General features: G+C 47.1%; 1 protein-coding gene across 2 annotated transcripts in view; it reads left to right on the top strand.

Moving 5' to 3' along the window:
- The window catches only part of UBXN6 (UBX domain protein 6), a 479,989-nt gene that overhangs the window by 253,853 nt on the left and 206,469 nt on the right, over positions 1–19,667 (top strand). For both annotated transcript variants that reach the window (XM_040322526.1, XM_040322525.1), the window contains exon 5: positions 14,203–14,322. In XM_040322526.1, coding sequence (XP_040178460.1) covers positions 14,203–14,322 — 120 coding nt within the window. The remainder of the gene's footprint in view (positions 1–14,202; positions 14,323–19,667) is intronic.

Raw genomic sequence — 19,667 nt, 5'->3', positions numbered from 1 at the left:
TTCTGCTGCTTCTCCTGAGTATGAGAATACCACATATGTGAGCCTATATGGCTGTCTAGCCAAGTACAGGGCCCCAAAAACCAATCACCGCCTTTAGGTAGCGACTTCCTCGCTACCTGTCACAGTTTCGGAGGCCCTGAAATGTCAACCTCCCAAAATGACCCCTTTTTAGAAAGTAGACACTTCAAGGTTTTTGCTAAGAGTCATGGTGAGTATTTTGCAGATCTCATTTGTTGTGGAAAATGAAGAGAATAAAGGAAATTTAAATTTTTTCCTTGTTTTTTTTTTAATTTTCAAAATTTTGTGACAAAAAGCGAGTTCTGCAAAATACTTAACATACCTCTCAGCAAATGGAAAACTTGTGGCAAAACATAAAATATTCCATGGACTCAACATGCCTCTCAGCAAATTGCTTGGGGTGTCTGATTTTCAAAAATGAGTTATTTGGGTTATTTTGTGCTATTTTGACATTTCAGGGCCTCCAAAACTATTAGGCCCCATACACACGAGAGGATTTTTCCGCGGATACGGTCCAGCGGACCGTTTCCGCGGATAAATCCTCTCGAGGATTTCAGCAGATTTCTATGCGATGGCGTGTACACACCATCGCATTGAAATGACGCGGCAACGTGCGCGACGCTGTCATATAAGGAATTCCACGCATGCGTCAATTCATTACGACGCATGCGGGGGATCCCTTCGGACGGATGGATTCGGTGAGTCTGTACAGACCAGCGGATCCATCCGTTGGGATGGATTCCAGCAGATGGATTTGTTGTGCATGTCAGCAAATATCCGATCTGCTGGAATCCATCCCAGGGGAGATTTATCCGCGGAAAAAGATCCGCTGGCGTGGACACACCATAGGATCTATCCGCTGAAACCCATTTGCTGGGATTTATCTGCGGATGGATTCTATGGTGTGTACGGGGCCTTATAGGTTGTGAGGAAGTGAAATTAACAATTTTTTTGAAGCTAGGCTCCCAAAAAATCTCACGCATGTGGTATCCCCGTACTCAGGAGCAGCAGCAGAATGTATTTTGGGCTGTAATTCCACATGTACCCATGGCATGTGTGAGCAATATATAATTTCAATGACAATTTTTGTCATTTTTTCAATCACTTGTAACAAAGAAATTAAATGGGCTTAACATGCCTCAGCAAATTCTTTGGGGGATCTACTTTCCAAAAAGGGGTAATTTTGGGGGGGGGTTTACTGCCCTGCCATAATACTATAGACATAGACACTATGGCCCGGATTCACATACAGCGGCGCATAGTTATGCAGGCGTAGCGTATCGAATATACGCTACGCCGACGTAGCGCAGAGTGTTGAGCACAGTATTCACTAGGGGTGCGCATCTTCACCGGTCTCACGATTCAATTACGATTATCTGGTCTTCGATTCGATTCCGCGATGCATCACGATGCATCAAGATTACAGACAAGCTCTCACTTCCGCTTGGGCCGCCTAGGTGGCCCTTCCTCCCTGCAATCTTCTGAGACACATCACAGGTCCCAGAAGATTGCAGGACAGCGCAGTGAGACATGCGCACCTGGCTGTGAAGCTGCAAGCTGTCACAGCCGGATGCCCACAGAAGTATTGCCAGCGCCGTGGACAGAATGGAGTGTTCGGGTGGCCACATCTCTGGATTGTGGGACAGGTGAGTGTCTTTTTATTAAAAGTCAGAAGGTACACTTTTTTTTTTGTAGCTGCTGACTTTTAATATTTTTTTTTTTACTGAACTCTGCTTTTAAATAAAAATAACCTCACTCCCTTAAAGAGGTGTTTTACCCAAAAGTGGAACTTCTCCTTTAAGCACTCCTCACCCCCTGACATGCCATATTTGGCATGTCATTTTATTTTGGGGGGGGGTCCTCTTTTTAGTGGGACTTCCTGTCCCGGCTGCCTAGGTGACTCCTGTCGCCCTAGGTGGCCCCTCCCTGCCAGCGATCTTCTGGGACACATGTCCCAGAAGTTTGGCTGGACAATGGCAGATCACAGTGCGCGCCTGGCCATGAAGCCATAAGCTATCATGGCCGGGTGCCCACAGTAGATATGATGGCATTGAGGAGAGGAACTGGGAAAGGTACAGGGCTCTGTGCGGCTGGACCGTGGGACTAGTAAGTGTCGGTTTAATAAAAGTCACCAGCTACACTTTTGGTAGCTGCTGACTTTTACTAAACTAAAAAGCGGTGGAACTCCACTTTAACCACTTGCTTACTGGGCACATAAACCCCCTTTGTTCCCTGGCGAAATTTCAGCTTCCGGCACTGCGTCGCTTTAACTGACATTTGCGCAGTCGTGCGACGTGGCTCCCAAACAAAATTGACGTCCTTTTTTCCCCACAAATAGAGCTTTATTTTGGTGGTATTTGATCACCTGCGGTTTTTATTTTTTGCGCTATAAATAAAAATAGAGCGACAATTTTAAAAATATATATATTTTTTTTACTTGTTGCTATAATAAATATCCCAATTTTTTTTTTTTTTTTATATTTTTTTCTCAGTTAAGGCCGATACGTATTTTTCGACTTATTTTTGTGGAAAAAAAATCGCAATAAGCGACTGGTTTGCGCAAAAGTTATAGCGCCTACAAAATGGGGAACAGAATTATGATTTTTGTTATTATTATTTTTTTACTAGTAATGGCGGCGATCTGCGATTTTTATTGGGACTGCGATATTGCGGCGGACGTATCGGACAAATTTGGGACCATTCACATTTATACAGTGCTCAGTGCTATAAAAATGCACTAATTACTGTATAAATGTGACTGGCAGTGAAGGGGTTAACACTAGGGGGTGAGGAAGGGGTTAAATGTATTACCTGGGTGTGTTCTAACTGTGTGGGGGGGGGAGGTGACCGATGCTGTGTCCCTATATACAAGGGACACAGATCGGTCTCCTCTCCTCTGACAGCACGTGGAGCTCTGTGTTTACACACAGAGCTCCACATCCCTGCTGTGTTACCGACGATCGCGTGTACCCGGCGGACATCGCGGCCGCCAGGTACACGCATCGGCTTCCCAGCGATGCGCCGGGACAGTGTTTACCCGCTGCGCGCCCCCCAGAGGCGCGCGTGGGTAATGCACTTTAAAAGACGTCCAGTTGGCACCTGAGAGCCGCGCTGTTGACGTCTTTTGTCAATAGTGCGGGTCTCAAGTGGTTAAAAAGTGATTAGTGCACTACAGGGTACAGGAATATACAAATGTGGCTGCTGGGAGGTCTGGAGGGATTATAATTCACAGCAAGTTCCCTGGACGGTCTCTGTGTTGAAATTTCCCTGGCTTCCCAAGTTCGCACATTCCAGCACACTAGGAGTTAACACAATGGACTGTGCGAACTGAGGACACCAGAGAAATGTCAACACAGAGCACATGGAGGAGGGAGAAAGAATACAGCTGTAACTAGAATCCCCTTTTTTCAATACATGCTGTTCTAAACCATTAAGTGGACACTGCTGCATGTGCTTTTTAAAATATATACAGCTTCTCATACCTTCGTTTCTGTCTGTGTATGCTGCTCTCTATATTTCCGCACATGTGACTCTGTCCTGTCCGGCCTGCCTCTCACCACTTGTTCTCCTATTTCCTGACGTCAGTGGGAGTTCTCAGCCCCGCCCACCTACTGTACTGTAGCTATCAGATGAGAAGAGAGGCGGGCGGGGCTGACGTCAGGAGAGACGTGGAGGTGAGAGGCGGGCCGGAGCTAACATAAGAGAATATACAGACCAGCAAAATAGGTATGAAACGCTGTTATATTTTAAAAAGTACATGCAACAGTGGGCCACTTAATGTATTTTAGCGGCATGTATTGCAAATGGGTATTTTATTAGAAACGCTCAGAGCGCTCTCGCCGGAGGGGCGGGGGGGGGCAAATCGGGATGACGCCACCCGACATCGATTATTGGGGTCACATGCATCCGATGCCCCCCGAATCGCGGGTGCATCGATGCAACAATTATATTCAGCACCCCTAGTATTCACAAAGCACTTGCTCCAAATCTACGCTGGGTTCCCTCGGCGTAACTCGTCGTAAGTGGCTGTGAGCCGTGAGCCATGTAAATGAAGGCCGAGCGCATCAAGATACAAATAACGAACGGCGCTTGCGCGCTCATGGACGTATCCCAGTGCGCTGCTCCAGAATCACGTCGGAACGAACGCCTAAGATACCGACGATATCACTGCCTACGACGTGAACGTAACTACGCCCAGCCCTATTCACGTACTCCTACATAAATGACGTTAAAATACGGCGGCTGTTCCCTGGTCCATACCTTTTGCATGAGTTGCGCCTCATAGATGAGGAATAACTATATGCCGGACGTAAGCCTTACGTAAACCTCGTATATTTAATGCGCCGGGCGCAAGTACGTTTGTAAATCTCACTCATTTGCATATTCGAATCGTAAATCAATGGGAGCGCCCCTTGCGGCCAGCGTAAATATGCGCTCACGATACAACGGCGTTAGGGAAACTTATGACGGTCGGATGAAGCCTAGTTTTAGGCGTAATCTTGCTTTCAGAGTCGGGCGCATAGATACGACGGCGCATAGATAGACTTACGCGGCGTATCTCGAGATACGTCGGCGTAAGTGCTACGTGAATCCGGGCCTATAACTTTTGTGCAAACCAATAAATATACACTTATTGATTTTTTTTTTACCAAAGAACATGTACTTGAATACATTTTGGCCTAAATGTATGACACAAATTGAGTTTATTGGATTTTTCTCTAGAACAAAAAGTAGAAAGTATATATTATATTTTCCAAAATGTTCGGTCTTTTACTGTTTATATCACAAATAATAAAAATCCCAGTGGTGATCATATGCCACCAAAAGAAAAAAGCTCTATTTGTGGAGGAAAAAATTACATAACTTGTTTGGGTGCAGCTTTGCATGACCGTGCAATTACCAGTTTTAACCACTTAAGGACCGCCTCCTGCACATATACGTCGGCAGACCCAGAATGCACGTCCTGTACTAGTACCCTGCACGTGGGTCGCGGGCGCGTGCCCGCGGCGCGCTCCCACGACCCGGTCCGAAGCTCCGTGACCGGGACCCGCGGACCCGATCGCCGCTGGAGTCCCCGCGATCGGTCCCCGGAGCTGAAGAAACGGGGAGAGCCGTGTGTAAACACGGCTTCCCCGTTCTTCACTGTGGGCAGCAGCATTTTATAGGGGGACACAATCGATGACGTCACACCTACAGCCACACCCCCCTACAGTTGTAAACACACTTCAGGTCACACATAACCCCATCAGCGCCCCCTGTGGTTAACTCCCCAAACTGCAATTGTCATTTCACAATAAACAATGCATTTTAAATGGTCCCAAAAATGTGTCAAAATTGTCCGAAGCGTCCGCCATAATGTCGCAGTCACGAAAAAAAATCGCTGATCGCCACCATTAGTAGTAAAAAAAAAAATAATAAAAATGCAATAAAACTGTCCCCTATTTTGTAAACGCTATAAATTTTGCGCAAACCAACCGATAAATGCTTATTGCGATTTTTTTTTTTACCAAAAATAGGTAGAAGGTAGACGCATCGGCCTTAAACTGAGGAAATTTTTTTTTTATATATATATATTTTTGGGGGATATTTATTATAGCAAAAAGTTAAAAATATTGCATTTTTTTTTCAAAATTGCCGCTCTATTTTTGTTTATAGCGCAAAAAAAAACGCAGAGGTGATTAAATACCACCAAAAGAAAGCTCTATTTGTGGGAAAAAAAGGACGCCAATTTTGTTTGGGAGCCACATCGCACGACCGCGCAATTGTCAGTTAAAGCGACGCAGTGCCGAATCGCAAAAAGGGGCAAGGTCCTTTAGCTGCATTTTGGTCTGGGTCTTAAGTGGTTAAATAGCACAGTGCCAAATTTATAAAAACAAATTCTGGTCGGGAAGAGGGTAAAACCTTCTGGAGCTGAAGTGGTTTATGTCAATTATTTGCCTTGTGGAAGACCAAAATCCATGAAACTTCTAAGACAGGTTTGGAAAGTTGAAAACTTGGGCTGTGCAAAGTTTCAAGGCAATTGATTTAAGGTTTAGGCACATCATAGTACATTAAACTATTTTTACTTTAAGCTGTTCACATTAAACGTTTTAGGATTGTAAAATATAGCTTAATGTGAAAAACATTTGGTATGCTTTACCAAATAACCTGACATTTTCAGAATATGTTGGCATAGACAGAACCTTGTATTGTATAACGTTTGGGGGTATATGGTTAACATCTAATCACCCCAAAACAAGCTTAATGCCCCTAGTTTGCCTTGTGGGAGACCAAAATCCACGAAACATCTAGGACAGGTTTGGGAAGTTGGGGACTTGGGTTGTGCAACGTTTCAAGGCAATTGCTTGAAGTTTCGGTACATTAAGCTCTTTTTACATTAGGCTGTTCACATTAAAGTGGTTGTTAAGCCACTTTTTTCGTTGCATAGTTCCCTCTGTTAGATACATCATGTGATACACAGGGGCAAATTACACAACAAAAGCACTGTGCTGCATAACATGCTTTAACCACTTAAGGGCCAAGCCTTTTTTTTACACTTGGGGCCAGATTCACAAAGAGATACGACGGTGTATCTACAGATACACCATCGTATCTCTGACTTACACTGGTCCTATCTATGCGCCTGATTCATAGAATCAGATACGCATAGATAGGGCTAAGATCTGACTGTGTTACACTGTCGGATCTTTTTTTCCATTTAAAAATGGCGCCGGGGGCGTTCCCGCTGATAAATAATATGTAAATCAGCGAGATACGCAAATTCACGAACGTACGCGGACCCGACGCAGTCTTCTTACGACGTTTCCGTAGCGGCTTTCCCGGCGTATACTTACCCCTTCTTTTATCAGGCGCAGCCAATGTTAAGTATAGCCGGCGTTCCCGCGTCAAATTTGAATTTTTTAACGTTGTTTGCGTAAGTCGTTCTCGAATACGGACGGACGCAGTTTACGTAAGCGTCGAAACCACTGACGTCCTAGCGACGTCAGTGGGAGCAATGCACGCCGGGAAATTTCGCGGACGGCGCATGCGCATTTAAATCAGGCGCGGGAACGCGCCTGATTTAAATAGTACACTCCCCTAGCCGCGGAATTTGAATTCCGCCGGGGGATTTAGGATCCGCCGTCGCAAGTTTGGAGGTAAGTGGTTTGTGAATTAGCCACTTGCCTCCTAAACTTGCGGGAGCGGATCTTAATTCACGTAGATCGAGCGGATCTATAGATCCGCTGAGCTACGTGAATCTGGCCCATAGTGTTTATAAGTTAAAATCATTTTTTTTTTTTGCTAGAAAATTACTTATAACCCCAAACAATATTTTTTTCAGACACCCTGAAAAATAAAATGGCGGTTGTTGCAATACTTTGTCACACCGTATTTGCGCAGCGTGCTTGCAAACATTTTTTTGGGGGGGAAAAAATACAAATTTTTGAATAAAAGAATAAGAAAACAGTAAAGTTAGCCCAATTTTTTTTTATATTGTGAAAGCTAATGTTACTCAGAGTAAACGGAAAATTGAATACTTACCTTTCCGTAATTTTCCTTTCCTGGTGCCTACCCATGGCAGCATACCAATGGTCATGGCTCCGCCCGACCGACCCACAGGACCACTTAACTCTCTTATAAAAAAGGAGTTGTTCCCCCACTCAGGCATTCTTAGTAACTAGTCTTCAGATCTTATAGAACAATGTAAAGGGGAGGGTGTATGCTGCCATGGGTAGGCACCAGGAAAGGAAAATTACGGAAAGGTAAGTATTCAATTTTCCGTTTTTCTGGTGCCTCCATGGCATCATACCAATGGTAAATAACTCAATTACAGGGAGGGTACTGCAAATAAATATTTTTTAATGATTTATAGAGAGGAAAGCTCTAGCGTCCTCCTCCCAAAATCTTGGAATGTAAGTGCTGCCGGATCTAGGCTATAGTGCGACATGAAGGTGTTGAAGGATGACCAACTCGCCACCCTGCAAATTGTCTCCGGGGAGACCCGAACCAAAGCTGCCCAAGAAGAGGCGATCCCTCGTGTTGAGTGAGCATTCACCGCATTTGGGATTGGAAGACCACTAGCCCGGTACGCTTTCAGGATTAGCTTCACAATCCAGCTTGCTACTGTTGTCTTGTAGGATGTCCTTCCTTTCCTTGCACCTCTGGGAATGATCAAAAGACGGTCTTTTCGGAACTCACAAGTTAGACCTAGGTAATATTTCAAGGATCTGGCTACATCTAGCTTGTGTAAATTCAAGGAGGCTTGATCTTCCTCAAAGGCTGGAAGGACCCATTCCTGATTGAGATGATAAGCTGAAGGTACCTTTGGGATGAACTGGTGAATGGGCCTGCACGACCACTCTGTCTGGAAAAAAGGTGATGTAGGGCTCCTGAGCCCCTGAATTTCTGACACTGCGCCCCAATGTGATATCGATCAAAAAGGCATGTTTTCCAGGTAATATCTTCTAATGAACACTCCTCCGTAGGTGCGAAAGGGGGACGAGCTAGGGCCTCGAGAACAATTGTCAGATCCCATTTGGGGTATAAAGTCTTCCTGGGAGGGCGTAGTCTAAAAACTGCTTTTATGAACCGGTCTACTAGGAGGTTTAGTGCCCAGCGTGTGTCTGTTAGTGCTGAAATGGCCGAAACCTGGATTTTCAGGGTGCCGTGACCTAAACCTAAGTCTAGGCCCGACTGTGAGAAAAGAAGAACATTATGGACTCCAGGTATTAGTGGATCGAAATGGTTGGATTCTGCCAAGTCCACAAATTTTCTCCATATCCTATAATAAGTGGCATTCGTGGATTGCAGTAGAGTTTGAATAACTTCTCAAGAACACTTTAAGTCGCCCAGCCTTTTCCGCTCAATCTCCATGCCTTCAAGTTTAGAATTTCCGGATGTTGGTGAAGGAAGTCGCCCTTGAATAATAGGTTGCTCTTGTGTGGAAGAGGAAGTGGACTGCATAGTGACAAACTGACTAAGAGTGGAAACCATGGCCTCTTCGGCCAATGTGAAATGATTGCCAGGATGGTGACATCCTCCTTCGTCAGATGCTGGAGGAACCTCAGAATTAAGGGAATCGGAGGTAACGCATATCCCAACTGGAAGATCCAAGGCTGGACTAGGGCATCTACTTCTGCTGATGTTGGAGATGGGAGTCTCGAAGAAAAACAGTGGCGTTTTCACATTGAGTGGGGAAGCGAAAAGATCTACCTTGGAAGTTCCCCACTGTTGGCATATCCACTCGAAAACTTCTTGGTCTAGTGACCAGTCGTTGTTGTTCACAAATGATCTTGAGAGGTGATCGGCTAATTGGTTCTCGAGGGCTGGAATATAAGATGCCCGAAAATCGCACAGATTTTCCTCTGCCCAGGATATTATTGGGGTCACTTCATTGGATAGCGACCTGCTGTGTGTGCCCCCTTGGTTCTGCACAACTGCCGCTCTGCTGTCCATTTGGAGTAGAATGGATTTGCCTCTGAGGAGGGGGGCTAAATGCAGCATTGCCATCCAAGCGTCCCTCAGTTCCAGGACATTGGATATTATCCCTTCTGCATTGAATGGCCACTTCCCTTGTACTAGTCTGTTCTGGACGTGTGCTCCCCAACCGAGCTGACTCGCATCTGATGTAGGAATGGTCCACGAGCTAGGCCCGAGAGGCCGAGACACCAGAAGCCTGGGGGGTCTTGTCCACCACCAGAGGCTGGATTTCATTGTAAGAGTAATGACTATTCTCTGTTTGTTCTTCCTCCATTGCGCCAGAAACCCCAATTGGAAATCTCGCAGATGCCATCTGACCCATTTTACCATTGGGATGCATGATGAGAGGGACCCTATAAGGCTTAGACAATCTGATGCTGGCATGATACGGCTTCCCAGCGCTCGCTTCACACTCCTAATGAGAGTTCAGGCTGTTTAAGTATCCAGGGAGTACTAAGATGAAAAATTGACAAGGCTGAGCTCTGTGACACGCGCAAAGCGCCCACGGCTATGGAGGGGACCGAGCTGCAGGGAAACTTGCCCTGGAGAGCCCCTCTCCTCCAAGCTTTGTCCGGACCGTGCGGCGATGGCGGGATGAGCCTGAAGTGCCAGCATGTGTCCGGCAGTTAAAACTGAGGACTCCCTAAGGCACCCAATAAAAAATACAGGTTATGTAGGAGAAGTTTAGAGGCTCCAAGAGAGCAAGTAAAGGGCTTTCCTGTACAGACAGCCAGAACCACATAATGAGGAGAGTGTAATGCTCCTGGAGGTGTGTGTGTGTTTTTTTACCTTAAAAAGATCCACAGAAAAACAGGCTCCCATACTTATCTGGCGCATTTAGCAGCCCAAGTGATAGGACTCCATCCTGCAGGAGAGCATGAACCTGCAATGGTCACACCATATGTCGGTGAGGTAGGACTGGTGTGTGATCCTGCAGGGATGAGGACAGAAAAAAGAATGCTGAGGGGGGAACAACTCCTTTTTTATAAGAGAGTTAAGTGGTCCTGTGGGTCAGTCGGGGGCAGAGCCATGACCATTGGTATGCTGCCATGGAGGCACCAGGAAAATTGATACCCAACATGTCATGCTTCAACATTGCGCTGGAATGAAATGTCTTTGAATGGCGACAAACTTTGACACTTAATAATCTCCATAGGTGACGTTACAAAAAATTCTAAAGGTTACCAGTTTTGAGATACAGAGGAGGTCTTTTGCTAGAATTATTGCTCCCCCTCTAACAATCTCGCGATACCTCACATGTGTGGTTTGAACACCGTTCACATATGCGTGTGCGACTTACGTATGCATTCACTTCCGCATCAGCACGGAGGGACAGGGCATTTTTTTGATATTTTTTTAGATTTTTTTTTACACTGTCCCTTTAAAAAAAATGGGATCACTTGTATTCCTATTACAAGGAATGTAAACATCCCTTGTAATAGAAAAAAGGCATGACAGGACTTCTTTAATGTGAGATCGGGGGTCAAAAAGACCTTTGATCTCAAATTTTTACTTAAGTTCAATTAAAAAAATATATATATCTTTAAGGCCGTTGGGCGGAAGTGAAGTTTGACATCAGTTCCTTCAACCAATGGCATTGAGTGGGGCCATCATTCTCTCACTCAACTTCCTAGCTCTCAGTGAAAAGCATTGGATTGTCTCCGTCGCTACTGACAGATCTGATAAGCGAGATGACCAGGACACGGCGGGAGGGGGGTGACCACCTCTCCCGCCGCCGATAAAAGTGATCTTGCAGCGAATAGATGACTTATCATAAACCAGACTGCCCGCCGTTGAAGAAAATACCAGGGTTATTGCAGCTATCTGTTTTCATAACAATGTTATTTAACGTCAAAGTAGCAATGTAAATACTCGGTTGGCGGTCCGTAATTGGTCAAAGGAACAGGATACTTCTTTTTCTTTTTGGGTGGGGGGGGTAACAAACACCTTAACCACCAACCGACCAGCTCAGGCAGCTATACAGTGGCAGGTCGGCTCTCCTGTGTGAACCAACGTACCTGTACATCGGTCCGTGCAAAGAGGATAGCAGGCGCGTGCCGCGGCAGCATGCCTGCGGGTCCCACAAACTCTGTTAGCCAGCGATCGTGGTGAGAAGAGGCAGAACAGGGATCTGCCTATGTTAACAAGGTGATCTACTGTTCTCAGTGAACAGTGATTTCTGTCATGTTCCTGTAAGCCCATCCCCGCCCCCACCCCTACAATTAGAGAATACCCAGGGACACACTTAAACCCTTGAATGCCCCTAGTATTTAACACCTTCCCTGCCAGAGTACTTTTTTTTGCATTTTTATAGCACTGATCAATGTAATAATGTCACTGGTCCACAAAAAGTGTCATTTGGGGTTAGATATATCCGCCGCAATGTCACAGTATCGCTAAAAATTGCAGATATTCGCCATTGCCAGTAAAGACAAAAATAAATAAAAGTCCCTTATCTATCCTGTAGTTTGTAGACACAATGGGCCAGATTCACAGACGACTTACGCCAACGTATCTATTGATACGCAGCGTAAGTTCTGTGATGCGCCGTCGTATCTATGCGCCCTATTTAGGGAACAAGCTACGCTTGAATTTTGGCAAGATATGACCGACGTAAGTCTGCAAGGGGCGCTACCGTAGATTTGCGCATCGAATATGCGAATGACCTAGATACGCCGATTCACGAACGTACTTGCACCCATCGGATTTAGCTACGCCGTTTACGTAAGGCTTACGTCCGGCGTAAAGTTACCCCTGCTATATGAGGCGCAGGTAATGCAAAGTATGGACGTCGGAACAAGCGTATATTTTTACGTCGTTTACGTAAGTCGTACGTGAATGGGGCTGGGCGTAGGTTACGTTCACGTCGTTGTCATTGAGCCCTCGTATCTTAGGGCGTAAATTCAACGTTATTCTGAGCATGCGCCGTTCGTACGTCGCTTCATTTACATGGGGTCACGATTCATTATAATACAACACGCCCACTACCTGCCTACTTTGAATTAGGCGGGCTTACGCCGGCCCATTTACGCTACGCCGACGTAACTTAAGGAGCAAGTGCTTTGTAAATACTGTACTTGCCTCTATAGGTTACGTCGGCGTAGCACATATGAGATGCGCTATGCCCGCACAGAGATACGCCGATCTCTGTGAATCTGGCCCATCAACTTTTGTGCAAACCAATCAGTATATGCCTATTGCAGTGTTTATTTTTTTTTTTACCAAAAATATGTAGAAGAATATATATTGGCCTAAACTGATGAAGAAATTTGTTGTTTTATATATTTTTTGGGGATATGTATTCTAGCAGAAAGTTTAAAATAAAAATGTTTTAATTGTTATTTTTTTGTTTATAGCCCAAAATATAAAGACCGCAGGAGGTGATCAAATACCACCAAAAGAAAGCCCTATTTGTGGGTAAAAAAGGACGACATTTTTGTTTGTGTACAGCATCGCATGACTGTGAAACTGTCAGTTAAAGTGACGCAGTGTCGTATCGCAAAAAATGGCCTGGTCATTAAGGGGGCAAATCCTTCCAGGGCCGAAGTGGTTAACTGTTTTAGAATTATAAAATATAGCCTAATGTGAAGAACTTTTGATGTGATGTACCAAATGATGTAAAATTTTCAGAGTACGTTGGCATAGACAAAGTCTTGTATTGTGTCGAGTTTGGGGGAAGTTTAACATCTATGCTCTTCTTCTTTTTTTTTTTTTTTTTCTTATAACGTTAAGCCACATCAATCTCCCCTCAAAAAACAAGCTTAATGTCCCTAGTTTTCCTTGTGGGAGACCTAAACCCATGAAACTTCTAGGATAGGTTTGGAAAGTTAAAAAATATAGGTTGTGGAAAGTTTCAGGGCAATTGATTAAAGTTTATGACACATTAAGCTACATTAAGCCATTTTCACATTATGGCCTGGATTCACGTAGATCGGCGCACCTTTCTGCCGGCGTAGCGCATCTCATATGCGCTACGCCGACGTAACACAGAGAGGCAAGCAGAGTATTCACAAAGCACTTACTCCCTACGTTGCGCCAACGTAACGTAAATTATTTGGCGTAAGCCCGCCTAATTCAAAGTAGGTGGACGATGGGCGTGATCCATTTAAATTAACTGTGACCCCATGCAAATGATGGGCCGAACGAACGGCGCATGCGCCGTCCCGTGGACGCTTCCCAGTGCGCATGCTCAGAATCATGTCGGAACGAACGCCTAAGATACGTCGAATCACTACGCCCAGCCCTATTCACGTAGTACTACGTAAACGACGTAAAATACAACGGCTGTTCCGTCGTCTATACCTTTGCATGGGATGCGCCTCCTATATGTGGAATAACTTTACGCCGGACGTACGCCTTACGTAAACGGCGTATATTACTGCGACGGGCGCAAGTACATTCGTGAATCGGCGTATCTCAGTCATTTGCATATTCGACGCGTAAATCAATGGGAGCGCCCCTTGCGGCCAGCGTAAATATGCACCCAAGATACGACGGCGTAGGAAACTTACATCGGTCGGATGAAGCCTAATTTCAGGTGTATCTAGTTCTATGGGTACGGCGCATAGATACGACGGCGCACATTGACACTTACGCAGCATATCTGTAGATACGTTGGCGTAAGTGCTACGTGAATCCAGGCCTAAATGTTTTAGGATGCCCCACTAAAATATCATCATCTATCATGGACCAGGAAAATATCTACTTTTTTTTTTTTTTTTACAGAATATGTCTGCACCTGAAAAGGAAACTACTGTGTGTAATGTTCTGTTTAGATGCCCAATAACTGGAGAGATCCTAAGAAAAGAGGAGAAAGAATCACAAATGAGAAAATCTATAGAGCTGGTAAGTGCAGGCATAATGCATTTACATTTCAGACAAAATATAATTTAAATAGCTTGTTTCTCTTCCGTTCATGGACGGACACAGCAGCCTTTGACTGTAGGGTTATATCCGCTTCCTTCCAGGAGAGTTAGGCAGAATTACAGCACTTAAAGTGTTAACAACCTTTCTTTAGTGCAGCTCCTACCAGGGGGCATGGTTCCCCAGGTATAACCCACACCCTGCTCTAGCAGCCTCAGTTTTTTCTCTGCCTAACGTCAGGAGAGGACAGGCACTCTAGAGTTTTTTTTCTTGCAATTTTTTCGTTTTTTATTGTTTTTGTTCCTGCATTTTTGAATCCTGAGATTCTTCTATCAACTGCCGACTGGGTGACAGGCTGGGTCTTGACTCTTGTAGTCCCCCCATGTTCGGCCATCGAGCGTGTGCCGGCCCTCAGCTCAGCTTTGGGTCAACCACGAAGGCCCCGTTGCTCCAGGGGCGGCCGGGAAACATCTTGTTCTAGGGCACACATATGACCGGTCTTTATGGCTTTGTCACAGTGTGTCTGGCTGACAGCCATACCGTTTAGCGGACGTTGGTTCTGTCTGGGATACCTCCAGCCGGCGGTCGCAGGACGGGTAGGTAGTGGCCCCTTGCTCAGGTAAGGTGGTGTGGCTGGAATTTTCCCCTGGGAGGTCGACTGAGGGCTTGCCCTGCTTTCCTCTCTCCCTTATTTCCTCTCCCTCCTTTCCCATTTGGGTAGCGTCTGTGAGGGGGGCTTTTCTGGGGTCTCTTTATTACACCTGGGCCTGTGTGTATAGCGGGGGCTGTGTGTGTTCACTTGCTGGTCTTTTGTGTGCTGAGCTGTGTTACTCTGTGCTGTGTCATTTTGGGTACTTTTAAATGCGCAACGGCCGCTATTTTGCCGTAGTCGCGCTTTATATGGCTTGGCGGCCATTTTCCTGTGGTCCTATGGTGCTTTTTTCACATACGGCGACGCAGCGCAGCCGGCTTCTCAGCACACCTCAGGCTTGTCTCAGCTAGCGCTGCACCGGGTGGGGTGGTGAGTTCCCTGGGGCCCCCCATACTCTGTTGTAACAGCCAGGAGGTGACCAGTGGGTGTTTTCTGCTTTGCAGTGAGGGTGATACAGCGGTGGGGCATTATGGAGCCTGAACCAGGTACTTCTTCCCCAGCAATGCTTGAGTTAACCCTTGATGCCCCCCCCTGCCACATCTGTTAAGGCAATGTCCTGGAGGCTTTTCTCGCCAGGTTTGAAGCAGCTAGTGCCCAGAAGGGGGGTAAAAAGCGCCCCCTCCCTGAGCCTGCTTCTGGGGATGTCTCTGACGCAGAATCGGACCCTGCTATTGCTGCCTCTGGTTCTGTAGTGTCAGAGGATGCGGGCTTAACCCACACGGACAGTGAGGATGACTCTGCTTCAGGGTCAGTTGCTGACAAGGAATTTGTTGGAGCTCTTATTTCTGCGGTGCGTGATACTCAGAAACTTGAGGATGTGGCGGAGGCACCTGATGTGCCAGTCCCTTTTGGGTTCCGCAAACCGCCACGCACCGCAAAAGTGTTTCCTTGTGTTCCTTATTTGGACAATATGTTGTACAAGGAATGGGATACGCCGCAAAAGGTTTTTGCCGTTCCGAAAAATGTTGCAACTCGTTATCCCTTTGAGGAGGACTTTTTAAAATAAGTGGGTCTCTCCTCCGTCTGTGGACCCTCCCCTGTCCAGATTAAGCAAGGCCACCACGTTGCCTGTGGAAGGGGCTCCTGCATTTAAGGACCCTGCTGATAGAAGAGTGGAGGCTGTGGCCCGCTCCCTATTCACTGTTGTGGGTTCGGCGGTGAGGCCCGTTCTGGCCGGGACTCTGGTGTCACAGACACTGACTGAAAGGGTGAAGCTCCAGCTGGTTGAGCGGGATGCTTCGGAGACCTGTAAGGACCTGGCTGAACAATTGGTTCAGGGTATGAAATTTGTCTGTGAGTCGGCCCTGGATACGCTCCCCTTGCTTTCCAGGGCTTCCGCCTATGTGGTGGTATTGCGCCACATTGTGTGTCTGAAATGCTGTTCTGCGGACCAGTCCTCTAAAAAGGCTTTAGTGGATTTGCCCTTTAAGGGTGAACGGCTTTTTGGGGCATCCCTGGATGACATCATTAAGGATGCCACTGGTGGTAAGAGCACACTGCTCCCACAGTCTGGGAAGGGCAAGGAGCTTCGCCGCAAGCAAGGACCCTCCTTTACTACCCCAAAGCGTTTTGTGTGCCCGGCCTCGGCGGGAAAAGGTCCGCAAGGTGCTAAGGCCCCCGCTGCGGGGCAGAAGCGCACCTGGTGTACCGCAAGCCCAACAAGCCTGCGGACAAACCTGCTTCCGCATGAAGGTCTGCCCCCGCCCGGGTCTCGGGTGGGGGGGGGGGGCTTCGCGAATTCGCGGCTCGGTGGAGGTCTCTTCTCTCCGACCGTTGGGTTTGCAAAGTGGTTGCCTCGGGGTACAAGATATTTCTCTCTTGTCCACCAAACAGATTTTTTCCTTCCAACCTCCAGCTTCCTCTGGTTCGCCGGCAGGCCCTGTCAGGGGCTGTCCAGGATCTACTGGACAGGGGGATGATTGTACCTGTTCCCTCGTTGGAACGGTTTCAAGAGTTTTACTCCAATCTGTTCGTGGTCCCCAAGAAGGACGGGGTCCGCCCTATCCTGGACCTCAAGGCCCTCAATTGCTTTGTCAAGGTGCAAAAGTTCAGGATGGAGTCGATTCGCTCTGTGATAGCGGCACTCCATCAGGGGGACTTCCTGGCGTCCTTGGATATCATGGACGCATACCTACATGTTCCCATATGCACAAAGCACCAGAAGTGTCTGCGCTTTGCGATCGGGAAGGATCACTTTCAATTTGTGGCCCTCCCATTCGGCTTGGCCTCGGCACCGCGGGTTTCACCAAGGGGCTCGCCCCGATACTAGCCCTGCTGAGACAGCGAGGGATCGCTATTGTGGGATACCTGGGCGACCTTCTCCTGAGAGCTTCCTCAATTAGAAGAGGACGTGTCTATCACGTGTCAGACTCTCCAAGAGTTTGGCTGGCTTCTGAATATCCAGAAGTCAGTGTTGGTTCCGTCCCAGAGACTGGAATACTTGGGACTAGTCCTTGATTTTTTTTTTTTTTTATTATTTATCATCAAAAAGCCAGTCCATGCGGACCATCATCATACAGTCACAATATTTGAAACAAAGAGACCCTGAACAGGTTGAGTAACAGAAAATTGTATATGCAGGGATACAGGCAGAGATATCCTACATCATACGAGTCACTAACTGTACTTTTCACCAAAGTGGAGGTGCGTCTCTTAAGAGGACGTTGTATCTTTAGGTCGGTTACCAATTAACAGGGCCCAGTCAAACTGGCTTCCCGACCTATTTTCCGTTTTCTGTGGAAAGGTAGAGTAGCATAAGATAGAAATACAGAGAAGAACAGAGGAGAGTGAAGTAGTGGGGGGGGGGGATTGCACGAGCAGGGCAAACACAAAAGCGCCCCTAAGGGCGTACAGTGTTTTTTTGTTTCCTTTTTTTTCCTGATCCGTCAATTCACCTTAGAAATAGGGGACATATCTATGGCTCAGTTGGCAGGTGACAATCTGTCTCCCTGAGTCTCTGGCCTTCTTCCGAATACCTGACGACATTGTATAATTGCCATGTCTCCGAATACGTCTCCCGTCGTTGGCTAGAGAGGATCAGGTCCTCCATGCGACTGATCTCATCTACTTTGTTTAGCCACATAGCAATGGTCGGCGGATGAGAGGACTTCCAGCGGAGGGGCACGCAGGCCTTGGCCCGCGTCCAAAAGGTGACGCACCACTGACTTTTTATATACCCCAGGCGATAAGTCATTCGCGTGTAAAGAGAAAGTAAGCTGGGTCGTCCGGTACCGTACTCCTCGTAAATTTTTGGGTGAACCGGCGTACCTCTCCCCAGAAGCCCCTGATCCGCGGTAATGACCAAAATACATGTAATATGGTGCCTCTATCCTGTTGACATCTCCAGCAAGTAGCAGTGGTGTCAGGGAACAGCTTACTCAAGAGGTCTGGGGTCCTGTACCATCGTGTGAGTATTTTATAGTTCGTCTCTTGCGTTTTCGCGCACAGAGATGACTTGTGCGTGAAACGGACAATATTCAGTTTTTTTTGGCCGAGAGTTGCGTGCCCAGGTCCCTTTCCCACTTAGCGAGGGCGGGGATCTGGTAATCTCCTGGAGGAGTGTTCAGTATTGCATACATCAGGGAGAGAGCGTGTGGGAGCACTCGACACACCACACAGCTCCTCTAAAGTTGTCAACGGTGCCTGTGCGGCCGGAGGGACCTAGAGGCTGTTTAAAAAATAGCTCAGTTGTTGCACTCTCAGGAAGTCGAGGTGATATGCGCCGTCAGGGTCAGTCAGTTCTGTTGCCGATCTCCACCTCCCCCCGGAACTAAAGTGTGACGCCTGGAAAAGGTCCGTACCCACCAGGTCGAGAAATTTCCTGTCCTGTAGGCCTGGTTCAAAGAGTGGGTGGCCAATAATAGGTCTAAGAGGGGTGTCCCGAGAAGAGAGGGAGAACCATTTAAAAAGACCCGCACATACCTTAACCGTATTTCCCATCAGCGGATGGCGTGCAACAAGTGTGGGAAGTGCCGCGTGACACCAAGGGGCGCGACGTAGGGGGATCTTGCATTGACTTTGCTCTACCTGCGTCCAGAGTTTAATGCTACCATGTCGGCACCAATCAATTAGTCTGACAAGATGTGTGGCATGGTAGTATGTCCGTACGTCCGGTAACGCTAGACCGCCGTTTAGTTTTGGGAGGGATGGGACCCCCCTGTGGAGTCGTGACTTTTTCCCTGCCCATAGGAAGTGGGAAAACGTGGTGTGGACTTGCCGAAAGTATTCTCCTGGGATATGAATCGGGAGGGCCTGGAGGAGGTACAAGAACTTGGGTAGTATTGTCATCTTTAGTATATTGCACCTACCCAGCCAGGAGTGAAGGCCCCCCGACCACTGAGACAATAATCTCCGGACCTCCGTCAGGAGGGGGGGGAAGTTCAGTCTATATAGCTGTGAGAGTGAGGGGGGAATGTACGTCCCTAGATATTTTAGTGCGACCTCCGTCCATTTCAAACTAAAGCTAGCCCTGAGCCGGGCGAGCTGTTGTTGTGGGATCCCCACCCCCATGACCTCCGACTTTGTCATGTTTATCTTCAGATTGGAAAGCCTGCCATATGCCTCAAACTCCCGTAAAAGAGCCGGAAGGGATGTGTCCGGGTCTGTGAGGTTAAATAGTAGGTCGTCCGCATAAGCGGAGACCTTGTAATGTGCATCTGCGGTGCGTATCCCGGCG

Source organism: Rana temporaria, chromosome 1 (assembly GCF_905171775.1).
Source record: "Rana temporaria chromosome 1, aRanTem1.1, whole genome shotgun sequence".
NCBI classification, from domain to species: Eukaryota; Metazoa; Chordata; class Amphibia; order Anura; family Ranidae; genus Rana; species Rana temporaria.
Note: the sequence above shows the minus strand (reverse complement) of the source record. Positions and strands in the feature narration are given on the sequence as shown.